A 25064-nucleotide genomic window follows, 5' to 3' on the forward strand; every position below is an offset into this window, starting at 1 on the left:
TGAAGGAGAAAAATATCAGGTACCCTTCAGTGCATTATTTCTTGCACCGGAGTAGAACCACTAACATTCTGTAAGCTAGCTGTAGAAGTTCCTCACATAAAAGAATCTTAAGTCTCTGTTAAGATTCATTCTTACGGAGGTGAGGGACAAGTAGTTTGAAGTCTTAACCAATGGGTCGATGACATCCCTAAATATCTACTATATGACAGTCATCACGAACTACCTTATCAGCAAAAATAAAATTGCTATCATATGACACGTATTAACAATTACATTAATAATTTTATTTCAATTAAATAATCTTACTAGCAGCCTGAAAAGTAACAACTGTTGTAATACGTGATGACCCTTGTTGTGTTTGATCGTTGATTGAGATGATTGTAACTGTATAAGCTCTACCAGGATCTACTCCTCTTGTCATTGTGTATGATGTACTATTGGAGGCTAGGTCTGCTGACTCAGTATTTACAGTGTTATCGTAGGTTGGTCTCCAAGTCATTTGAAATCTGTTGATGTACTGTTTATAGTTCTCGGGTATTGTCCAAGTAACTGTTATTTTATCAATTTGTATTGAACTGAAGACAACATTGCTCACTTGTAGATTTGACACTGAAATTATTGAGAAAAAAATGAAGAGGAAAGAAAAATAATTGTTCACAATGTCGTAAGTTCTTTCAAATTATATACAATGTAAATAAACATATCTTAAAAACATTGCAATGTTCCCAAAAGGAAATAGTACAAAATCGTAAATAAAAGTACATGTGTTGTTCTCTACACATGCTTCAAGATTCATAAATACTTTCAAGATTCAATTAAAAGTTTTGGGTATCCCAAAATTTTACAGGATTTTAATAACATTCCTTTGGCAGTCTGTTGCATATCTGCATCCCTCTGAGGCATATCAAATGATTAAACATTAAAATAAAATTCCTATGATAACTGCTATCTATCCATCTATCCATGTATCAAATTAAAAAATATTACGTATATCCAAAGTCAAAGAGACGTAAACTTTCCTTTAGACATTTCACTTAAAGTATGACTTTCAAACAAGCTCATTTTCTGCCATAGAAAGAAAACAAAAACAATAACCTTTCACTGCGAACAATACAACTACGAGGAATAATCCAGAATAACCTAATTTTTATTATTAAGTCAATACTTTTCTTGTTGTCTTAAATTAATACCTATGTTAAGTTCAATGTTTCATTTATCAAATCTTAAAATGTTATTTATTTGATAATTTCAAGTTTTGTTTCAATCTGCTTTATAATAACAATACAAGTAGCACAGCGGAGCAGATCATAGAACTTGAAATACGCTGACATTGTAAATATACAAAAGCGTCTGATACCAACGTGGATTTTGTCGAAATTTTACGGGAACTTGGATCTACGTTAAACCAGAAAAATTTCATATTTTATTTCATGTTATATAAATTTTGTATTCTTCTGTAATTAAGTATCAACATTTGAAGTTGCCACATTTAATCATTCAAAAACATCTTCATCAAAGCATCTCAAAGGTGCAAACATAAGTAATTGTCAACATTTTGGAAAGAATCCTACAGAAACATAGAATATGATAAGAGAAACCCCCAACATGTTTCTTGGAAGACAAACAATTGTTTTCCTATGGCACAGATGTTTTTCAGACAGTTCGACCAATCTTGAAGATGATACAGATTGTTTATGGAATTGAAAAATGCAAATGGCATTAACATTACCATCTGTGAGTTGAATGAAAAGACACATGTGCTACCCTGTGTGATCTCATTGAAATTTTCATCTGATTATTTAAAAAAAATAAAATTATAGCTTTCTAACTGAAGAATAACATATATCTAAGGTTTGTTAAGTTATAAATTTCATTTCTTTTTCTAAGAATGAAAATTTAGTAGATATGTCTATGAATAGTTAGCTATGATAAATACCATTTTCTGAAAAATATAGAATCGTTTTACATAAATGCCTTCAACTAATACCCCATTCCCCTTACAATCAAACAACAGTTCAAGAATTAGGTTTTGTGTTGTAAGCACACATGGGGGAAGAAAAAACTGGAATTTTCAACAAAAGGACCCCTAATAGTATGAAAACATTATTATTCCAAACAGGTTTTATAAGCATTGGCCTTGTATTGTGTACAATATGTTTTAACATCAATGCTAATGACATATTCACAACATACAGACTGCACTGTATGCACATGTTTCCTTCGATATGAATGTGTTTTAACATGATTTTCTTTTTTCTCAATATTGTTTATTGCTTCAATAAAAGTGAATGTTTTATGATTTCTATATATAAACATCAAAGAAAACAACACCAAGAGCTTGTCACAGACCCTACTGGTAATAATCCTGAATTATTCCCTACCTCAACCCATATAAATATGGAAATTGACTATGAAGAATTTGTTTCAAATTACATAATTAGGAAGAAATTATGCTTCTCCAATTTAAGGAAACTGAAGTAATTAATTGCAGGGAACAAATGTAAATTTTTTTGAGTTACCACAGGATGTTAGTAATGTATCAAATATCATTGTTTATTTACAATTTTATAACCATACTTATAGCAACCACATTTTTTTCACTGATGAAAATATTAATAATCATAATCACCAGAATAATCCTTAGTCTATCTACATCAACCAAGTATCATCCATCTACATTTTATCCTTTTTGAGTCATGGCAGGATCTAAATTTCTTGGGACAGACAGAATGACAGATGGAGTGAAAAATTATCAAAGATTTAAGCCTTGTACCTTCAGAAAAGAATGTTTTTTTCTATATGTACATATTAAATGAAATGTACATATTAAGTGAAAATCAATGGTCAGGGCCAATTTTTGACCCCTTGGCTATGATGTGAACAATCTTGGTAGAGGTCCAATAGACAATGCCTTATTCAAAATATCTAAGCTCTCCTCCTTGTTGGTCTTAAAAAGAAGATTTTTGATTTTTTTCTCCTAATTCCTTTTGGTTGCCATGGCAACTAGATTTCTGCATGGAATAAAATTCTTTGAATAACTTTAGAAGCCCCAAAGTTGAATCGCTACATATGCCACCTCATCTCACAAGCTGTGGTGATATAAGAAACTAGAAATGTGTCTATAGGACACAGTTGCCCCAACTCTCCACTGTCCACTGACGTATTGCAGGACAGTATGACAGAGGGACAGACAAACTACATTCTTTATGACTCCCATTACCCCTAAGTGGTTGGGGCATAAATCAACATCCAGTTTTTCCAATGTTGCCATACTGATTTCTCCCAAACCAGATGCACAACTACACAGACTGACCAACAGTCGTGCAAAGTTTAATGTCTCAAGGTCAAATACTTTATGAACTGTGCAAAACAGAATTTGAAAATTGAAAATTTGCATTAAGTCAAAGACAACAACCTTAAAAAAGCAGAATGAATCCACATGCAAAACGCAAGGTGTACAGCTTTCCATGCTGATTAACATTCCTATAAAGTTTGATGGTTCTATATCAAGCACTTTAAGAGGTACACATGACACAACATTTTGAAACTTTCTTTTGTCAAGGGCACTAACTCTACAAATTCTGATCAAGTTTACAAGCAAACCCCCAGGAACACAACTACAAATGCTGACCAATACTTCTGTAAAGTTTCATGACTCTAGGTCAAATAATTTTGAGGCTAAGTGTGACACAAATTGAAAATTGCAAAATTTAATTAAGTCAAGCTCAAAAACTCACATGACTGAATTGATCAACATGCCAAACCTCAGGTGCACAACTTCACAAGCTGATCAACATTGCTGTAAAGTTTCATGACCCTAGATCAAATTAAGAAGTAACATCGGCTGGAGAGGTGTATATCGGCTATTTAACACCGGTTTGGAGTTTTGATGCGTAGGAATTGACCACGAAGGCCGTAGGCCTGAGTGGTTAATTTTGTCGCATCAAAACGACAAAACCGGTGTTAAATAGCCGATATACACCTCTCCGGCCGATGTTATTTAGATTCTAATATGATAAAATAAGGAAAATCACTAATGTTATTTTTCAAGCGGAAATAACTTCCGGTGCCGATTTTCCTATAACGCTGTTCGATTTTCGCACCCTACTGTTGCAAAGATATAGAAATTATTAAACAAAAGAAATAAACGTTATTTTATCAAGTTTTCAACAATAACAAGCAATTATCATAGTATTGCAAGCAATCCATAAGTCCCCTACCGGTAAGAACCCCATCAACATTCTGAAGGGCCATTGGCCATTCACTTATGTTTCAATTTTTCTCTATTTTAAGTAAACTTGTTGGAAAAGTTCTTTAAAAGTGATCACAGGAAACAGTTTTTATGAACAGACAGACAGACGGACTGAAGGACACTCAAAAGTTAATATTTGAAACATCCCTGTTACCAAAATATAACATTTTAAAAGCAGGAGGAGATGCAATTTCATAAAAATTTTCAGCTCTTTTTGACTAATCACAAATATTGTTATATTTGCCATGTTTTAAGCCTATTTGTTGCCAAGGCAACTGATATTTTTTCAAAATAGGAAGAACAGATAAGACATGCATAATCTCAACACTGCTATCTACCCATATGTCAAGTTTCATAAAAATATTTCCAGTACTTTTTGAGATATCACTGGATTCAGTTTATGTGTAAAATTTGCCATATTTTCAGTCTATGTGTTGCCATAGCAACCAGAATTTTCAACATAGGAAGAAAAGAAAAAGACGTGCATAATCTCAAGACTGCCATCTACCCATATGTCAAGTTTCATAAAAATATTTCCAGGACTTTTTGCTTTATCACTGGATCCAGTTTATGTGTAAAATTTGCCATATTTTCAGCCTATTTGTTGCCATAGCAACCAGAATGAATTTCAACATAGGAAGAAAAGAAAAAGACTTGCATAATTCCAAGACTGCCATCTACCCATATGTCAAGTTTCATAAAAATATTTCCAGTACTTTTTGCGTTATTTATGTGTAAAATTTGCCATATTTTCAGCCTATTTGTTGCCATAGCAACCAGAATTTTCAACATAGGAAGAAAAGAAAAAGACGTGCATAATTCCAAGACTGCCATCTACCCATATGCCAAGTTTCATAAAAATATTTCCAGTACTTTTTGCGTTATCACTGGATCCAGTTTATGTGTAAAATTTGCCATATTTTTAGCCTATTTGTTGCCATAGCAACCAGAATTTTCAACATAGGAAGAAAAGAAAAAGACGTGCATAATCTCCATACTGCCATCTATCCATATACCAAGTTTCATAAAAATATTTTCAGTACTTTTCAAGTTATCGCGGGATCCAGTTTTGTGGATGGACGGACTGACGGACGGACGGACGGAGGGTAAACCTAAAGTCCCCTCCGGTAAACCGGTAGGGGACTAAAAACTTACGTCGTATTGTTTTTACATCAGTGCCCCATTTATCACTTGTATGTATGAAATAACGTCAGCTTGTTTATGAATGAGTTGTTTACTTAGGATGACGTCATTACGCTGCTTACGGATTGGCGCCGTTTTGTCAAAATATTAATAACTGATATGGATCTAATATGTGGCGTTAGTGTATGTGAGATATTATTTCAGTATTGTATGAAAAGAAAACATTATACGAACTGAAAATATAGATAAAAATGCTTTTTATTGTTGCTTTAAAAGACCTTATAACTATGCAATCGAGAGTGAAAACATAACAGCGCATATTCAAGTAGTCCCTAACAGGTGTTTATTGGCAGTTTAACACCCGTTTTTTTTCCTTCTTTGTCTATAGTGACAAAATCACATGAGTGTTAGAATATATATTTTGACTGTGTGAAACACAAGTTGAAAATTTCAAAAAATAATTTACTAAGTCAAGAGCAATTACTTGGACAAAACTGAATCTATCCACAGGTCAAATCCCAGGTGCACAACTTCAGATGCTAGCCAACACTTCATTGACACTTTGTCAAATACCTTGTGAGCTATGTGCATAAAAATAGAGCAATAGCTCTGACAAAACTGAATAAATTCACAAGCCAATCCTAGGTGCACAACTACACATGCTGATCAACATTCCTGTGAAGTTTTATGCCTATATATGTCAAATAATTTTTGAGGTATGCACAACACAAATTGAAAATTGCCAATTTTACTATATCAAGGTAAAAAACTCTGACAAAACTGATTAAATCAACAAGCAAATATCCAAGTGGAAAACTTCAGATGCTGATCAACATTGCAGTAAATTATTTTTTTCACTCCAGCTAAAGCACTTTTAAGGCTACATGGGACACAACAGGAGAAAGCATGCACAAACAAACAGATGGACAGACAAGGGCAAATCTAAATGCCCCTCCCCACAGTTGGGGCACATAAAACAAGAGAGCCATGATAGCCCTTACATCGCTCAATCCCATTTTATTTGGGTTTTTGGTCCAAGATGACCCACATTCGAACTTGCCCTAGAAATCATCATCAACCTTCCTGACCAATTTCTAGGATACGAGATCAAAACTGCAGCCTAAAGATATATCTATTACTAATTCCTAGGACCTAGTTTTTGACCCATGATGACCCATATTTCATCTTGACCTAGAAAACATCAAAATAACTTTCCTGGCAATTTCCAGGATATTTGGTTCAAAAGTGTTTTCAAGATTTTTCTATTTTTAGAAGCTGTAACCTAGTTTTTCACCAGAAGTGACCAATATTCTACCTTAACCTAGAAATCATCAAAAAAAATCTTTATGACCAATTTCAAAAATATTTGGTCTCAAGCAAAAACCCCTAGAGTGTTAACAAGATATTTCTATATTTGGGTTATGTTTTTGACCTGAAATGACCAATATTCGAACTTGACCTAGAAATCATAAAAACAACCTTTTATATCAATTTCCAGGATATTTGGATCAAAACTACATCCACTGGAGTGTAAACAAGATTTTTCTACTTAAAGCTCCTGTGACCTAGTTTTTGACCCGAGATGACCAATATTCGAACTTGACCTAGAAATCATCAAACACCCTTCCAAATGAATTTCCAGGATATTTCGATCAAAACTGCAGCAACCAAGTTTTAACAAGATTGTCCTATTTTTAGCTCCTGTGACCTAGTTTTTGATCCCAGATGACCCATATTTGAATTTGACCTGCATCAAATTGAGACAAACATTCTGACAAAGTATGATTATGATCCAATCAAAACTGTGACTGTTAGAGTGTTAGCAACCCAAATTTTGACAATGCACAACATAGCCCCATCACTATACCTCACCTTGACCATTTTGTGGTCAAGTGAGCTAAAATAGCATCAGCTGCATAGACCATGGGTTTAGGTAAAACTTCAACCAGAACAATTTAACTAGAACTTGGGCCTAGTGTTAAATTAGTTATATTACACTCATGAGATCCTCATTTTCATAAAATTAGGATAGTAATGTAATGACTTTATTTGTTACTAAGACTTAGTGAAAAAGTTGAAATACTTATACATTTCGTAGCATATAATGGTTGTATAAATATTCTTAAAAATTATGGTGCAGATGAGCAGATGAAAAGGAGAAAAAGAGATAAATAATGAAATTTTCACAGTGACACTATGGTTTACTTTTTTCTAACATTTTTTCTTTTCACCTTCTTTACAAAAATATTCTGTGGATATATAAGTGGATATTTCTATGTGTCATAAAGTTAGCGAATTTAGAATTCAAGATATTTTGCTGGAGAAAATATAAGTGAATCGTGGAATGGTAGGAAATTCTAGCGATTTTGTTCAATTTGCGGAATTCACCAACATTTTTGCATCGATAACTTACCATTTACAGTAATTTAAAATGACAAATAGAACCTTACCACTTTCACAGCTTCCACCCGGATTAAAACCACTATCATCATAGTAATAGGAGCCACATGTGCACTTGTTATCCAGGCAGGCAGCATTGGTATCAGCACATTCATTTGATATATTTGAACACTGTACTCCTAAATCTTTCCCTGACAAAACAAGAGTGTTCAGTGATCACATGTGTAGCTTGATAATTACAAATAAAGCAATTGTATTAAGGGGGGATTGGACAGTTTGTTGGCAACTTTGTACCATGTAGCATGTTGCAGCTACAGTGTAGCAGGCGAAAAAAATGCCTTTTTTATTCATTGGCCACAACTCGGTCCTAAATTTTTCAAGCAGAAAATATGTGTGAGTATTTCAGGTGATGATTGATCCTGTAAAGTTTCATTTAAATTGCATTATAATGTAGAACAGGAAAAAACTTTAAAATTAAGAGTACAGCATACAGTTTTAATGCTCGTCTGAAAAATATTCTATTTCAAAAAGAGGCATAACACAAGAAATATTGCTGTCAGAATTATGCCCCTTGCCATTCAACTACTAGTGATAAGCAAACATTCCAAGTTTGATGTTTGATACCTTCTGAAATTTTTGAATAGGTTTTGCACAACGACACCAACAAAGACAATATAGATGATGCTGCAATAATCAAAATCACTTGACATTTTCTTAAAGCTAATGAAAAATAATTAAGGACCATAACCCTGACTAAACAATTTCACTGTAAAATGCAGACGATATGCATACCTAACATTAGTACTGACAAGTCCTGAAAAGTTTGGATGAAATTTCAAGAGTAATTTTTTAGGAGTAGTCCGCACAAGTTTTGTGACAGATTGACAGACAATCGAGAAGTGAAGCATATTATGTCACTGCTACTTATAGCAGGCAACACAAAAACACACAAAACAATCATGATAAAATACTAGATGGACTTTGTAAAACACAAGCTGTCTGTAATGTACAGTGCTGCATTATTGTGTCAGGGTTAAAAATGCACTTTTTATAGACAACTAGAACTATCGCTGAATGGGATTCATACCCCCATCAATGTCCTTGACAGAAGACCACTTGGAAAGGTGGTTAAGGGAATAACTTTAGTGGCACAAATACATATACATAAAAAGAAATTATCTCTGGTGAAAAAAAGACAAATTGTTCAGGTAATAGTATAAATATATATTGTCAAATCATGTTCGAAACAGTTACAAATAACCTTTCATTTTCCCAATGTACTAAAACAAACAAAAGCAGTGAAGTTAAGAAAATAGCATAATTATGTCAAAATGTAATTAAGAGTGGAAAAACTTTGCATACTGAGCTTACTTGTGACCCTTCATATATTATATAGTTTCAAATGAATACCTGTTCTAGTTTCAGAAACATTTAAGTATTAATGGTTACATTTTCTAAGCCTAAATGGGGCATAACTTGTGTCATAATTCAATGAAATTTTAGTCATCTGAGCTTGCTTGTAACCATTCATATAAATATTAAGTTTCAAGTAAATATCTGTTCTGGTTTAAGAAATATTATAGTAAAAAAATTTAAAGACATAAAAATGGACTTTAAACTTTGACAAATACAATACAAAGTTATCCCCCCTCCCCCCATTTTTTCGTTATGAAACTTGACCTGCACAGCTTACTTGCGACACTTCGTATATATTTTGAGTTTCAAGCAAATACCTTTTCTAGTTTCAGAAATATTCAAATACATGTTAAAATTTAAGAATATTTTCTAAGTCAATTTTTGACCTTCAAGTGTGACCTTGACCTTAAGCCGACCGATGCGACAAAGCGAATCCATTATAGCCCCCCCCCCCCAACATATTGTGGTGGGGGTATAACTAGTCCAATATTCAGACTTAAATATAACAAGATATGTTTGTAAAACATGTATGCCCCCTATCAGCAGCCAATTAGTCATGTGATAAGGTTATTATGCATGACTTCTGACCCAGTGATCAAAAAATTAATAAGGGTTATCAAGTATCTACTGGTCATGACCTTAACCTTTGACCCCTTGACCCAAAACTCAATAGGGGTCATCTGCTGGTCATGACCAATCATCATACAAAGTTTGAAGTTCCTAGGCCTAAGCGTTTTTAGTTAATTGATCGGAAACCGTTTTTACCTACAAGGTCAATGTGACCTTGACCTTTGACACCTTGACCCCAAAATCAATAGGTCATCTGCTGGTCATGACCAATCACCATACCAAGTTTGAAGTTCCTAGGCCTAAGGCTTCTTTGGTTATTGATCGGAAACCGTTTTAACATACAAGGTCAATGTGACCTTGACCTTTGACCCCAAAATCAATAGGGGTCATCTGCTGGTCATGACCAATCACCATGCCAAGTTTGAAGTTCCTAGGCCGAAGCGTTCTTTAGTTATTGATCAAAAACCGGTTTTACTTACAATGTTCAATGTGACCTTGACCTTTGACCCCTTGATCCCAAAATCAATAGGGGTAATCTGCTGGTCATGACAAATCACCATACTAAGTTTGAAGTTCCTAGGCCTAAGTGTTCTTAAGTTATTGATCAGAAACCGTTTTTACTTACAAGGTCAATGTGACCTTGACCTTTGCCCCTTGACCCAAAACTCAATAGGGGTCATCTGCTGGTCATGACCAATCATCATACAAAGTTTGAAGTTCCTAGGCCTAAGCATTTTTAGTTAATTGATTGGAAACCGTTTTTACCTACAAGGTCAATGTGACCTTGACCTTTGACCCCTTGACCCAAAATCAATAGGGGTCATCTGCTGGTCATGACCAATCACCATACCAAGTTTGAAGTTCCTAGGCCTGAGGGTTCTTAAGTTATTGATTGGAAAGCATTTTTACCTACAAGGTCAATGTGACCTTGCCCTTCGACCCCTTAACCCCAATATCAATAGGGGTCATCGGCTGGTCATGACCAATCACCATATCAAGTTTGAAGTCCCTAGGCCTCAGGGTTTTTTCGTTATTGATCGGAAACCGTTTTTACCTACAAGGTCAATGTGACCTTGACCTTTGACCCCTTAACCCCAAAATCAATAGGGGTCATCTGCTGGTCATAAACAATCACCATACCAAGTTTGAAGTTCCTAGGCCTTAGGGTTCTTTTGTTATTGATCAGAAACAGTTTTTACCCAAGAGGTCAATGTGACCTTGACCTTTGACCCCTTGACCCCAAAATCAATAGGGGTCATCTACTGATCATGACAAATCACCATACCAAGTTTGAAGTTCCTAGGCCTAAGGGTTCTTTTGTTATTGATCAGAAACCGTTTTTTACCCAAGAGGTCAATGTGACCTTGACCTTTGACCCCTTGACCCCAAAATCAATAGGGGTCATCTACTGGTCATGACCAATCACCATATCAAGTTTGAAGTTCCTAGGCCTTAAAGTTCTTTAGTTATTGATCGGAAACCGTTTTTACCTACAAGGTCAATGTGACCTTGACCTTTGACCCCTTGACCCCAAAATCAATAGGGGTCATCTACTGATCATGACCAATCACCATACCAAGTTTGAAGTTCCTTGGCCTTAAGGTTCTTTAGTTATTGATCGGAAACCGTTTTTGCTTACAAGGTCAATGTGACCTTGACCTTTGACCCCTTGACCCCAAAATCAATAGGGGTCATCTACTGGTCATGACCAATCACCATACCAAGTTTGAAGTTCCTAGGCCTAAGGGTTCTTTAGTTATCAATCGGAAACCATTTGGTCTACGGACCGACGGACCGACGGACCGACAGACCGACGGACCGACGGACCGACAAGTGCAAAGCAATATACCCCCTTTTCTTCGAAATGGGGGCATAATAATTATGTCAACTAAAAAATATATTTATGATGTTTGGGAAAAGTTAGTTTCCTACTTTGCCAACAAACTTTACCACTTTATTTCAATTATTGTCATAGATTTCATTGTTATTAGTTCAGTATATATTACATACTTCTAGTACAAGTTCCACCAGCCCCACTTCCATTATCATCATAATATCCACTGTTACATCTACAGTTTCCTCCACTTGACTGGCATGTAGCGTGTGGTGACTTACAGGAATCAGTTGCAGTTGTTGAACATCCAGTTGACCCTAATTCAATTTCTAGAAAAAGGAAGAACACATTTAGATTGCAAGTTTTTTACATTCAATGAAATGTATATTTGATAATTGTAACACTTTCAAAACGTCTTATCATGCAACACATAAATGCCCTACCTGACATCACAATTTTATATGAAGGGAGTACCATAAACAAAATAAATGTTTTTTTATATAATTAAAGGGCATATGATTCTTAAGGACATTTTTGGGAGTTTTCATATAGACAGATAGGCAAAATTAATACTCACGGTTCAATAGAATTTCTTTAAACTTGGCATGTTGTTAGAATATGATAACAGAAACATTTATAGCGAAAGAAAAATTGGGGTCACCGTTCTCGTTTTTGAGGTATCTGCCCCTGAATCAGACTTTTCTACTTATTTGAGGTCATTTAAAGGGCACATACCTAGGATGCTGAGCAATATTCTTGTAAAGTTTCATGACTCTAGATCAAATACTTTTTGAGCTACATGCAACGCAAAATGAGAACGGACAGATGGATTGATAGACAGACAATGGTAAATCTTAAAGAATCAAATACTTTTGACAACCTTATTTATTTAAAATAAACTTAATCACCTTCATGTCAATTATTGTCATAGTTTTCAGTGTAACAAAATCAATATCTTCCATTTGAGGTTATAGATAAAAATAAAGTAAAATAATTCATACTTTGCCTACAAGTTCCACCAGCCCGACTTCCATTATCATCATAATATCCATCGTTACATTTACAGCTTCCTCCATTAGACTGGCATGTAGCGTAAAGTGACTTACAGGAATCAGATACAGTTGTTGAACATCCAGTTGATCCTAATTCAATTTCTAGAAAAAAAGAGCAGAAAGAAACATTTGAAAACAATTAGAAAATAATTCATTAATGATAGTTGATGAGCTGTAATAAACCATTATGCCATGAAAAAAAAACACCAAAAAATAAAGACCCAAGGTTGAATAACATTTTCACCTATAAATTTCAAATAATGATGCCTATTAATGCAAGTAAGTGGCACATTGATCAAATGACTACCTTTTTACTTCTCATTAAGTAAAATTTTTGGGCATGCATGAACACATCTATCTAATTGATTCCAAGCATCAACCACACAAAAAACGGAATATTTTATTTGAGTGTAGGCTGTGTAGGTGAAACACAAAAACATGATAGAAATATGAAAAAGTTGAGTTCATGATCTTCATTTTCTGCCTTTTTCAGTTTCTGGACCTATCTGAATTTAGTCATAAAAGTGGGCTTGTATAATTATATATGTTCATATAAAGCTAACATAACATCTCACACATCACTGGTTTTATCCATATCAGTTGATAAAATGTATCAGAGAACAAGAAAAGTCGAACAACACAATCTTATGCCCCCTTTCTAGCCCTTGACTCACATATTTGGAAATTTTGTTATAGAAACTTGCCATAGATGGGTACATGAAGTGTTCAGTTATGGAAAAAAGAAAAATAATGACCTACTAGTTAAAACCAATCCATTATGTGAAATATAAAGTGCTTGACCTTTGAACTACATGTAGTGACCCAATTATGACTAATTTGTGATAAAGTTTTCATGGTAATAAGCAAAACCATATTTACATTTAAGGCCCCTGTGACCTTTGAACTAGTGATTTCAAAATCAATAGGAGTCATCTACTATATATGGCTATTCAATATGTGAAATATGAAGACTTTGTGATAAACAGTTTTCATGATAATGAGCAGAAACTATTCTGACATTTAAGGCACATGTGACCTTGACCTTTAACCTAGTAACCCCAAAATAAAAAGGGGTTATCTAATAATTATGACCAATCAAAATGTGAAATATGAAGACTTTGTGATAAATAGAAATCAATATAATGAGGGAAACCATTCTGACATTCCAGGCCCCTGTGACCCTGACCTTTGAACTAGTGAACCAAAAATCTATAGGGGTTATCTACTTGTTATGACCAATCACTATGTGAAATATGAAAACTTTGTGATAACAAGCTTTCAAGATATTGAGCGAAAACCATACTACCATTCAATGCTCCTGTGACCTTGACCTTTTACCTAGTGACCCCAAAATCAATAGGGGTCATCTACTAGTTTTGACCAATTAATATGTGAAATATGAAGATTTTGTGATAAATAGTTATAAAGATAATGAACAGAAACCATTCTAACATTTAAGGCCCCTGTGACCTTGACCTTTCATCTTGTGACCTCAAAATCAATAGGGGTCATCTACTAGTTATGCCCAATCAGTATGTGGCATATGAAGACATTGTGATAAATAGTAACCAAGATAATGAGCGAAAACTATTCTGATATTTAAGGCCCCTGTGACCTTGACATTTAACCTAGTGACCCCAAAAATAGTTATGGCCAAGCGGAAACCATTTTGACATTAGAGACCCCTGTGACCTTGACCTTTGACCCCAAAATCAACTAGGGTCATCTACTAGTTATGGACAATCACTGTGTGATACATAAAGACTTTTTCATAAATAGTTTTCAAGATAATCAGCAGAAACCATTTTGATATCTAAGGCCCCTGTGACCTTGACCTTTGACCTAGTCACAGGGGCCTTCTGTGTCTTTATAATTTCCGCTCATTATCTTCAAAACTATTTATCACAAAGTCTTCATATTTCACATACTGATTGGTAATAACTAGTAGATGACCCCTATTGATGTTGGGGTCACTAGGTTAAAGGTCAAGCTCACAGGAGCCTTAAATGTCAGAATAGTTTCTGCTCATTATCATGATAACTATTTATCACAAAGACTTCTTATTTCACATAGTGAATAGCCATATGTAGTAGATGACCCCTATTGATTTTTGGATCACTTGTTCAGTCAAAGGTCAAGGTCTTTACATTTTACATATTGATTGGTTATAACTAGTAGGTCATTATTTTTCTTTTTTCCATAATTGAACACTTCCATACAAGTTTCTATAACAAAATTACCTATAAAGGGGGCATATGTGTCGTTTGACATTTCTTGTTCAAATTTGTATCAAATAAAAGGTAACCATAAGAAGTATTAAATCCATTTTATTATTCAATATCTTTTAATTCCGCAACAATTTTTTTATCTGAGCTTTTAAAAATATTGATAGCTCAAATAAAATTATGTTCATCTAATTCCCATGCATGCACACTCTATTTGGAAATCCATAGGTACATATGGAAGGAAAAGTTTAAAATATTGCTTAGGTGACTAAGTATAATTGAAATCTACGAGTAAGATAGAAAATAAACTAGAAATGTGTCCATAGGACACGGGTGCCCCCACAGTCCACCAATTTGTCAATATTAGGTCTCTAGGTCAAATTTTTTTTTGGCTACATGTGCCCAAGTTGAAAACTAACAATCTTTTATTAAGTAAAGGGCAAATACTACAAATAATGAATAAATCCACAAGAAAACCCCAAGGTGCATAACTACACATGCTGACAAACATTCTTGTAAACTTTCAGGCGTACAGGTCAAATACTTTATGAGTTATGTGCAACACAAGTTGAATATTGTAAATTTTTACTAAGTCAAGGGCAATAACTCCAAAAATACTAGAAATATCCACAGGAAAACACCCAGGTGCACAACTGCACATGCTGAGCAACATTCCTGTAAGGTTTCATGACTCTAGGTCAATGGCTTTTTTAGCTACGCGCCACACAAGTTGAAAATTGGAAATTTTTACTAAGTCAAGGTCAATAACTCTAAATTTAAAATACTATAAATATCCACACCAAAATACCCTGAATACCCAGGTGCACAACTTCACATGCTGAGCAACATTTTGAAAGGTTTCATGACTCTAGGTCAAATACTTTTTGAGTTACATGCGTCACTCTAAAAATACTAAATATATCCACACAAAAAAATGCAGGTGCACAACTACACATGCTGATCAACATTCCTGTAAGGTTTCATGACTCTAGGTCAAATATTTTTTGAGTTACGTGTGACACAAGTTGAAAATTGGAAATTTTTACTAATTCAAGGGCAATAACTCTAAAAATACTTAATATATCCACACAAAAATACCCAGGTGCACAACTACACATGCTGATCAACATTTCTGTAAGGTTTCATGACTCTAGGTCAAATATTTTTTAAGTTACGTGCGACACAAGTTAAAAATTGCAAATTTTTACTAAGTCAAGGGCAATAACTCCAAAATACTAAATATATCCACATGAAAATACCCAGGTACACAACATCACATGCTGATCAACATTCCTGTAAGGTTTCATGACTCTAGGTCAATTACTTTTTTATCTACATGCCATACAAAAAGAGAACAGACGGACGGCCGACCAAATAGGGATAAAGGGCCATTTCTATTGTTATTTTCTTTTGTTTAATAGAGGGCCATGGCCCCTTATATTATTGTTACGGAATGAATTTTACTGTTCTCTTTTGTTCTGTTTACAGTTAGATTGCCCCCTATTCCTATTTGGTAGTGAGGTTGGACGGAGGACAAGGGTAAATCTAAATGCCCCCCCCCCCCCCTATAGTGGGGGCACAAAAATAACCTTATGATGTTGTGAACATAATTATTACCAAATTAATTCTTAATTCTTTCACACACTAAAAAGTAAGAATATCATGGTATTGTCTGGTAGTTTGTCTGAATCCAGTAAATATTGCAATATGAATGTAAGGTGCATGAATATAACATGTAATATTTATTTGTGGAATAATGTTATGAACATGATGCAAGTGTTTATTTTGCTGATTATTTATTTTTCATTTTTGATATTGACCAGATGGTGAGAGTAAACCATATCTATTTCCTAATCCATTCCAAAGGATGATGTTTAAATGAAAATAAGTCACAAAGTTAAATATTTTTGTAACAATTACTAAGATTTGACATGCATGTTGTAAATATAATAATAGTATCAATCTAAACCTGAATTCAATCACAATCAGTTACAAAAAACACTAGAACTCCGCGAGTCGGATGTGTCGCCTTGTGAACAATGTAGTTTAGGAGAAATGGCCAGGACAAAAATGAAATATGAAAAATAACAAAGGGCAATAACTAAAAAAATAATAAGTGCAGAGCAGCATATCTGTGCACTGCATTTCTTATCAATAAGATCTATCAGTCTATGATGTTTCAAGTCCATAGCTTTCATACTTGAGGAGAAATGACCAGGACAATATAAAGTAAGAAAATCAACAAAGGGCAATAACTCAAAAAATAAGAAATGCAGAGTATCAGTTCTTATGCACTGCACTTTTTCTTAATGAGATCTATCATCCTATGAAGTTTCAAGTCCATAACTTTTATACTTTCCGAGAAATGGCCTGGACAAAAATTAAGTATGAAAATCAACAAAGGGCCATAACTCAAAAATTAAGAAATGCAGAGTACCGATTCTTGTGCACTGCACTTCTTCTTAATGAGATCTATCATCCTATGAAGTTTCAAGTCCATAGCTTTTATACTTAAGGAGAAATGGCCCGGAAAAATTTAAGTATGAAAATAAACAAAGGGCAATAACTCAAAAAATAAGAAATGCAGAGTATCAGTTCTTGTGCACTGCACTTCTTCTTAATGAGACCTATCATCCTATGAAGTTTCAAGTCCATGGCTTTTATACATTAGGAGAAATGGCCCGGACAAAAATAAAGTATGAAAATTAACAAAGGGCAATAACTCAAAAATTAGGAGGTGCAGAGTACCGGTTCTTGTGCACTGCACTTCTTCTTAATGAGATCTATCATCCTATGAAGTTTCAAGTCCATAGCTTTTTTAGTTTTAGAGAAATGGCCCGGACAAAATTAAAGTATGAAAATTAACAAAGGGCAATAACTCAAAAAATAAGAACTGCAGAGTACCGGTCCTTGTGCACTGCACTTCGGGTTATTGAAAGAAGCATGCATACCAAGTTTGAAGTCAATCAGACTTATAGTGACTGAGTTATGCTCAGGACAAGCTTTAGGGGACGCCGACGACGACGCCGACAACGACGCCGACACAGACGCCGCCGACAAAAGTAACCCCTATATGTCACCTTTTCAAGGCGACACAATAATATTCACTCATTAGGATATTTATTCACAGATTAGATTGAAGGTACTTTAAAGGTAAGATATCAAAAATTTATTTTGGACTTTTGAATTTTAAAGTTGCACATTATACATACCATACCAAATATCTATTTCTTTAACCTTTCTGTTTAAGAGAAGGGTATTTTAAAATCTTTTTTTGAATGTAAGTCATGTGAACTTTGACAATGATATGTAGGAATTATGCCAACTAGTTTAGTACCATTTGACTTATTCATTTACAGTAAAGACTGTTTACAGTGACCTTCGATGGGAGAAAAGAAAAAAGGTCATTATAGACAGGGAGTCACTGTGGACAGTCTCTTCATAATTCGGATATATGAACATATAATACCATTATTTTGTTGAAAAGCAGGATAGTCCCATACTAAGGGTTTAATTATATTTTTATTGATATTATACATATCAAATATCATTTATAAAAAACAAGAGAGTATTAAAATTGCATGTATAATTGGTTAAGATTATAAACTACACCATAACATTAGTAGTTAAAAGTTACATATTCATTAAAATGTAATTTATATTGATAAATTTGTTTGTTAAAAAAATGATTAATTTCAAATTTACTAATGAGATGTTACTGTAGAGACATTTAATTTTGTATAATCAGCCTGTTTACTTTACGGAGTTCAATGTATTAATAAAACATTAAATACAAAAAATTAACAATCGAGGTTTCAAACATAACCACACCTGTAAAATATGATAAACAAGATCAACAAGGAAAGGCGGCGTTCAATGAACGCAAAGACGATTGGCATTGTATATCTTTACTCTCCAAAACACCGCAGCAATTATGTATATGCAGGTGTCTTTAATCATTCTATCGGCGAAAAGTGATTGAATCTGTCGCCATTTTGTGTAATTGTCAAAAAACAGCCACAGTGTATTAGCGTGTCGCCGATTGGTCAATGCAAACTACCGTAGATACAACGCGCGTTCTGATTCGTCAAACACATGAATACATAATGAGAAAGATAAACATAGTGAACTCTTGCCTTGCGGCGTGTTTTGAACTTTGTTGATGTTGACAAGCGTTCTTAATTAGCGGATTAACAGTAATTGGTTGTAATTGAGAGGTAAACAAATTATTAACAGACCTAGCGGCGTAAATAAGTATGATGGAAAATTATAAAAATCGGGCGACTTCAAAATCTCTTTGAAGTTTGTTTTAGGCAAAGTCGCTGATCCGAAGGCGACTTCTACGATAAAGTCGTCACCTAGTTCAAGCCTTGCTCCTCTTGCAAAAGTCGCTGTTCACGGCTCAAATACCGTAACGGGTGACTAAATCATGGTCGTTGTACGGACTAGACAGGGAGTCGCTACATACAGACCATTTATATAGTAAATACTGTTCGGCGCACCTAACTATGGTCACTAAAGACAGAACGTCGCTATATACAGGGGGTCGCTAAGACAGTCTTTACTGTATCTTAGTTTACCAGTCCTATATTTAAATATCTATACCTCAACTAAGAATAAATTTGTGATATTTGGTTTCTTCAATTACCTTCAAACTGCACCTTTAATTCCATAGTTTTCAGTGTTACAGAATCAATTTGACCTTATCAATAAAAATAAAGTAAAATAATACATACTTCTAGTACAAGTTCCACCAACAGCCCAACTTCCATTATCATCATAATATCCATTGTTACATTTACAGCTTCCTCCATGTGACTGGCATGTAGCATAAGGTGACTTACAGGAATTAGTTACAGTTGTTGAACATCCAGTTGATCCTAATTCAATTTCTAGAAAAAGATATAATCATATTTAGAACGTTTTTTTTTACATTAAATGCTTTATTGGATGGTTAAAATAAAAGTAGCTGAAGACAGTTTATGGGTCATGAACAGTCCAAAATTTATAAGATTTGGTCTTCTCATATGAGGTATAATGATCAAAAAGTTTTCAGCCCGATATACTTCTAGCAACAAAACTGACATTTACATAATACGTTTATACCAATATCTAAATGAAGATTACTGACTGGCAATTTTACACAGATTAAAATTATTAACATAAAACACACTTTGATCAGTAGAAGGGTGTGTCATTTAGACCAAATGGAGAAAGTTTAAACCAGAGCTGTCATTAAGTACCTCTGTAAGAAAGGGGAGTCACCGAGGATATCCATTATGATGGATACACTTGGTAAGGAGTCCCCTTCCTAAACTACTGTGAAAAAATGGGCTGCTGAAATTAAGAGGGGTAGGGAGAGCATTGGAGGTGATGAGGGGCCTGGGCGGCCAAAAGAGGCCACCAACGATAAAACGAACGTCTTTGGCTGTGCACGATCTGGTCATGGGCAACAGAAGGAAAGACCTGCTAAGCATTGCTAAGGAAGTGGGTATAAACTTTGGTTCAGTTCAGGCAATTCTGGCTGATGTCTATGGCATGCCAAAGGTTTCAGCTAGATGGGTTCCCAGATAGTTGACTGAAAACCAGAAAAGGACCAAGCTTGACATTTCAAGATATCTTTTGTCTCGCTACAAGGATGACATCACTTCGGACCAGAATCAAAACAAGAGGGCCATGATGGCCCTGAAGTCGCTCACCTGTATATAGGCCACCCGGAGCCGGACCAGTTTAAACCCCAGGGCTTTTATTTGAACAAACTTGGTAGACACCCATTAGAAGATGTTTCTTGCTAAACATCTAAGGTCTAGCTCGTTGGGTTTTTTAAAAGACAATTTTTTAAGTTTTTTCTTTACACATATATTTAAAAACAATGACACCCCTGGGGGAGGGTCAGTTTTGACCCCGGGGATTTTATTTGAACAATCTTTGTAGACACTAATACTAGAAGATGTTTCATGCTTAATATCTAAACTCTAGCTCTTCGGGTTTTTTCAAAGAAGATTTTTAAGTTTTTACTATACACATTTAAGGAAAATCTTTGTCCCCAGGGGCGGGGCCAATTTTGACCCCATGGCTCTTATTTGAACAAACTTGGTAGACATCTATTAGAAAATGTTTCATGCTAAATAGCTTAGCTCTAGCTCTTTGGGTTCTTTAAAAGAAGATTTTTAAGTTTTTACTATATTAATAAAGGGAAAATCAATGACCCCCTGGGGCGGGGCCAATTTTGACCCCAGGGCTCTTATTTGAACAAACTTGGTAGACATCCATTAGAACATGTTTCATGCTAAATATCTTAGCTCTAGCTCTTTGGGTTCTTTAAAAGAAGATTTTTAAGTTTTTACTATATGCATATAGGGAAAATCAATGACCCCCTGGGGCGGGGCCAATTTTGACCCCAGGGCTTTTATTTGAACAAACTTGGTAGACACCCATTAGAAGATGTTTCGTGCTAAATATCTTAGCTTTAGCTCTTTGGGTTCTTTAAAAGAAGATATTTTAAGTTTTTACTATATACATATTGGGAAAATCAATGACCCCCTGGGGCGGGGCCAATTTTGACCCCAGGGCTTTTATTTGAACAAACTTGGTAGACACTCACTAGAAGATGTTTCATGCCAAATATCTAAGCTCTAGCTCTTTGGGTTTTTTAGAAGAAGATATTTACTCTGGAAAACACTTAGTCATTTTTGAGAAATTTTTGGACTTGGGAAATTTTCATTTGATTTCTGCATTTACATATACCGGTACTTCACTAAATACATTTAACTTAAATATTTTTTCTTAAATAGGCATAAATAATCTTTTTAATATAAGACAGTTTTCTGGTTTTAAGACATAATGAAAATAAAGACAATTTAAGATATGGTTAATTGTTTACCAGAATTTTTAAAACAGCAAGAACAAATGAATTTAATTACTTAGCATTGAGATTGGTCATAGATGTGTACTCACTGTAATTAAAAGTAGCAGTTAGCAAAATAAACACTTATAGTTAAACAAAATGAAACTCTAATAAGCCCCTCAAAAGCTTAACTGTTTCTTTTTTTATTGCAAAAAAACAACAACACTTAAACTAAAAAAAAACACATGCAACCCCATTGACGCACTTTGGCATTGAAAATGCATTAAGAAATTTTTTTTTCATTTAACTCTCATTATTTTCAAGGTATCTCATATCAAGCCTGATCTGAGTGGTTCATTATTATATATTACCCTAAGTTAGAAAAAATTAATACACAATTTAAGAGAAACAAGTTAAATTTAAGAACAAATGTAATTGTTATGCACTTATGTTTCTTTATTAATTCATGATAAATTTATTATGTATCTCAATTGAAGTATATATAATTTAAACATTCATCCTGTGTAAAAGTAAGTTATGTATAGTGATTAATTTCTGGAACATTCAAATCAGCATTGGCCACAATGTAAATATTTATGACCCCTCAACAAGGCCGTCGTCGATGGTCCGGCCGGACCAATATTTTGGCCAAAAATGAGTTAAAAAAAAAAATAAATAAAAAAAAACACGCATCGCTGAATAGCAATTTGACACTGAACTGGCCCCTTATGTAATACGCGGTAATATACAAACATGACGCGAAGAAACAACTGGACACTTTTTATTGACCAGGTATATGTAGGGGTCCTACGAAGTTAAGTATGAAGATAATTGACATCGACGTGGCTTCGAACAGTTCACCGTATATATATGTATATATATGCGCATTATGAATATCTTGAACTAGTATGCCTGAATTCTCCGAGAACTTGATAATATTTTATTGATTGTACACGGCAACCGTTCAAATGTCATATTTTTATCACATATCCGTGCCGTTTTTGCGACTCCTTGAAAATGGTATTGCACGGCAGTGCATGCATATATTTTGACGTCGTTTGCGTTATACGCGACTAAATGTTGGCGTTTTTCTATGGGCGTCAATGAAAAATTGTTCTTTTTCACTTCATAAGGTACTTATTTTTGGTTTGTAATAAACAGAATATTGAATTCGTGTAAGTTCATTACTGAATGTATTGAACTCGTTGAATAAAATATTATACTCGCCAGAGGCTCGCATAATATTTTTTCATTCAACTCGTAAGATAAATTCAGTAATAAACTCATTCAATTACTCTATTACATAATTACAGTGCAGGACGTGTTCCGGCCTAAGTATTTTGAAGATGGCCAGTTTTAAAGAAAGATTTGACCAATCGAGATATCGCGTACTTCAGAACATGGAGGATTTATTTATTAAGGCGGCAGAACCTTTGAAGACCGTTCACTAGAAAACTTGGTTTTGTTTGTGATTTATATGGTAACGATAATAACCGTGACATCTTAGAGGTGCAGCTTCAGTTGTTACGTTTACATTTTGACAAATCAGAAAATAGTACTGTTACCTGACGCTTTGAAATTTGTGTCAAAACAATCGGTGCTAGTACTGAGGTCGTTGTGTTGTTAAATATTTTGTTAGTTATGCCTGCTACTAATGCTACCAGTGAAAGGACATTCACGGAGCTCAGACGAATAAATGTGAAAATACACAGGGAGATAATAAGAACGGCGAGTGCATTATTGTAGAATAATGCACGCTTCCGGCCTTCTTTGTTTATATAGAAAAAATTCCGATAGTTTTAGGATGTTTATTTTTCATTCGCCAAATACCAATTTCATGTATTCATCTTTTATGTTCACCTGCTCGTCCGTTATGCAAACCTTAAATTTCACCCTTAAAACTTATGACGCACTTAAATCTGTAAAAAATCGTTGACAATTTACTTTAAAATGTTCTAGCGACAGGCTGTAAAATGTGCCAAATATACGGGAAAACGCTCCTGAGAGCATCCTAGAATAAAAAAATTCCGGGGGAGCATGCCCCCGTACCCCCCTAGATTCTGCCTAATATCTACCAAATTGGCCGCACCAATCACAAAATCGTGACGACGGGCCTGCTCAAGTGGAACCCACTACCAAAGTTAAACTCACCTATCTGATATAAGAGAATAGAAAGAGGTAAAGCAGGTTTACAACATACTATATTACACTGTAGTTCCCAAGTAACTTAATACCCTTGCAGAACAAATCACAGGTCAGAACACTCCTTCCAGGCGGGTCATTTGAACAGAAGCATTGAAAGATAATGTTTATTAGTGCCTAACTGCTTAAAAGTTATAACTTGAAATATTATGTTTGAGCATTGGAAATTAGATCAAATGAGTTTAAACTGGACAAATTTACAAAAGTTTTCTGGAAATATGAACTTTTAAACATGTGTATTTCATAATTCAGTAATAATGGAGGGAACTACATGTATTATAACCATTTTTAACAGTAAGTACAAATGTATATTTATTTTTTAACACTTTTTAGTTTTTTCAAACTTTCTTTGCAAGTGTACACTGTTTTAGTGATTGTATTTCTACATAAATGTAACTTTTCAATATTAATAGTTAAGAAAGTCTTTTTCATTTTTAAATAATGGCGGGAATTTTTAAATCAGAGATTATAATTTTCCATTCAAAATATTGGTGATTGAAACAGATTCCATATCAAGCAATGCATTTCCAAATTCACATTTGATAAAATTCATAATATGCCTTAATTGTAATTTTTTGTTACTCATATGTTTATTTTTTCAACATATTAGGTTGCAAACTTTCAAGTCTTGGAGTCATATGAGATGTTTCAACTCAAAGGATGTCAGATGAGGGAAAAGTGATAAATGTACTGTTGAATACAGAATGCTTACAGAACTATCCTGGTAATAATTTAGTTTGTTTTGTTGAAAAAAGTCGAAGTAACATGTTTTCATATATATGCATGCTATTTTCCAAACACTGAACAAAATGTTGTTCTTCATGTTTTATGCATATATTATTGTTATATTGACTCCACTGAACACATCTCTATACTGACTCCACTGAACGCATCTCAAACTTTCAGTGGTAATTAAGTTCTTGTGAAGATCATTGAGTAATTTAAACTGCCATTACAAAAAGTTGTCATTACATAGATATAGGAAAAGCAGGGAAACAATTGACACAAGTTTATCATAATGTTGATTTTGACCAAAAATAAATTATTTTCATCAAAGCATGGTGTTTATTTGAAAACTTTGTGCTGATATTCTGCAAAAATAATTTAATTGAAAGTTTTCCAT

At 34.2% G+C, this 25064-nt stretch overlaps 1 protein-coding gene across 1 annotated transcript in view; it reads right to left on the reverse strand.

Annotated features, from left to right (window-relative positions):
* Nucleotides 1-292: 292 nt before the first annotated feature.
* LOC132743411 (multiple epidermal growth factor-like domains protein 10) overlaps nt 293-25064 on the reverse strand; it is a 41533-nt gene continuing 16761 nt past the window's right edge. The window contains exons 4-8 of the mRNA XM_060731933.1: nt 19629-19784; nt 12617-12769; nt 11792-11944; nt 7846-7986; nt 293-609 (exon numbers count right to left, since the gene is read on the reverse strand). Of these exons, the coding sequence (XP_060587916.1) occupies nt 293-609; nt 7846-7986; nt 11792-11944; nt 12617-12769; nt 19629-19784 (920 nt within the window). The remainder of the gene's footprint in view (nt 610-7845; nt 7987-11791; nt 11945-12616; nt 12770-19628; nt 19785-25064) is intronic.

Source organism: Ruditapes philippinarum, unplaced genomic scaffold (genome assembly GCF_026571515.1).
Source record: "Ruditapes philippinarum isolate M1 unplaced genomic scaffold, ASM2657151v2 ctg2102_1_1_1_1, whole genome shotgun sequence".
NCBI classification, from domain to species: domain Eukaryota; kingdom Metazoa; phylum Mollusca; class Bivalvia; order Venerida; family Veneridae; genus Ruditapes; species Ruditapes philippinarum.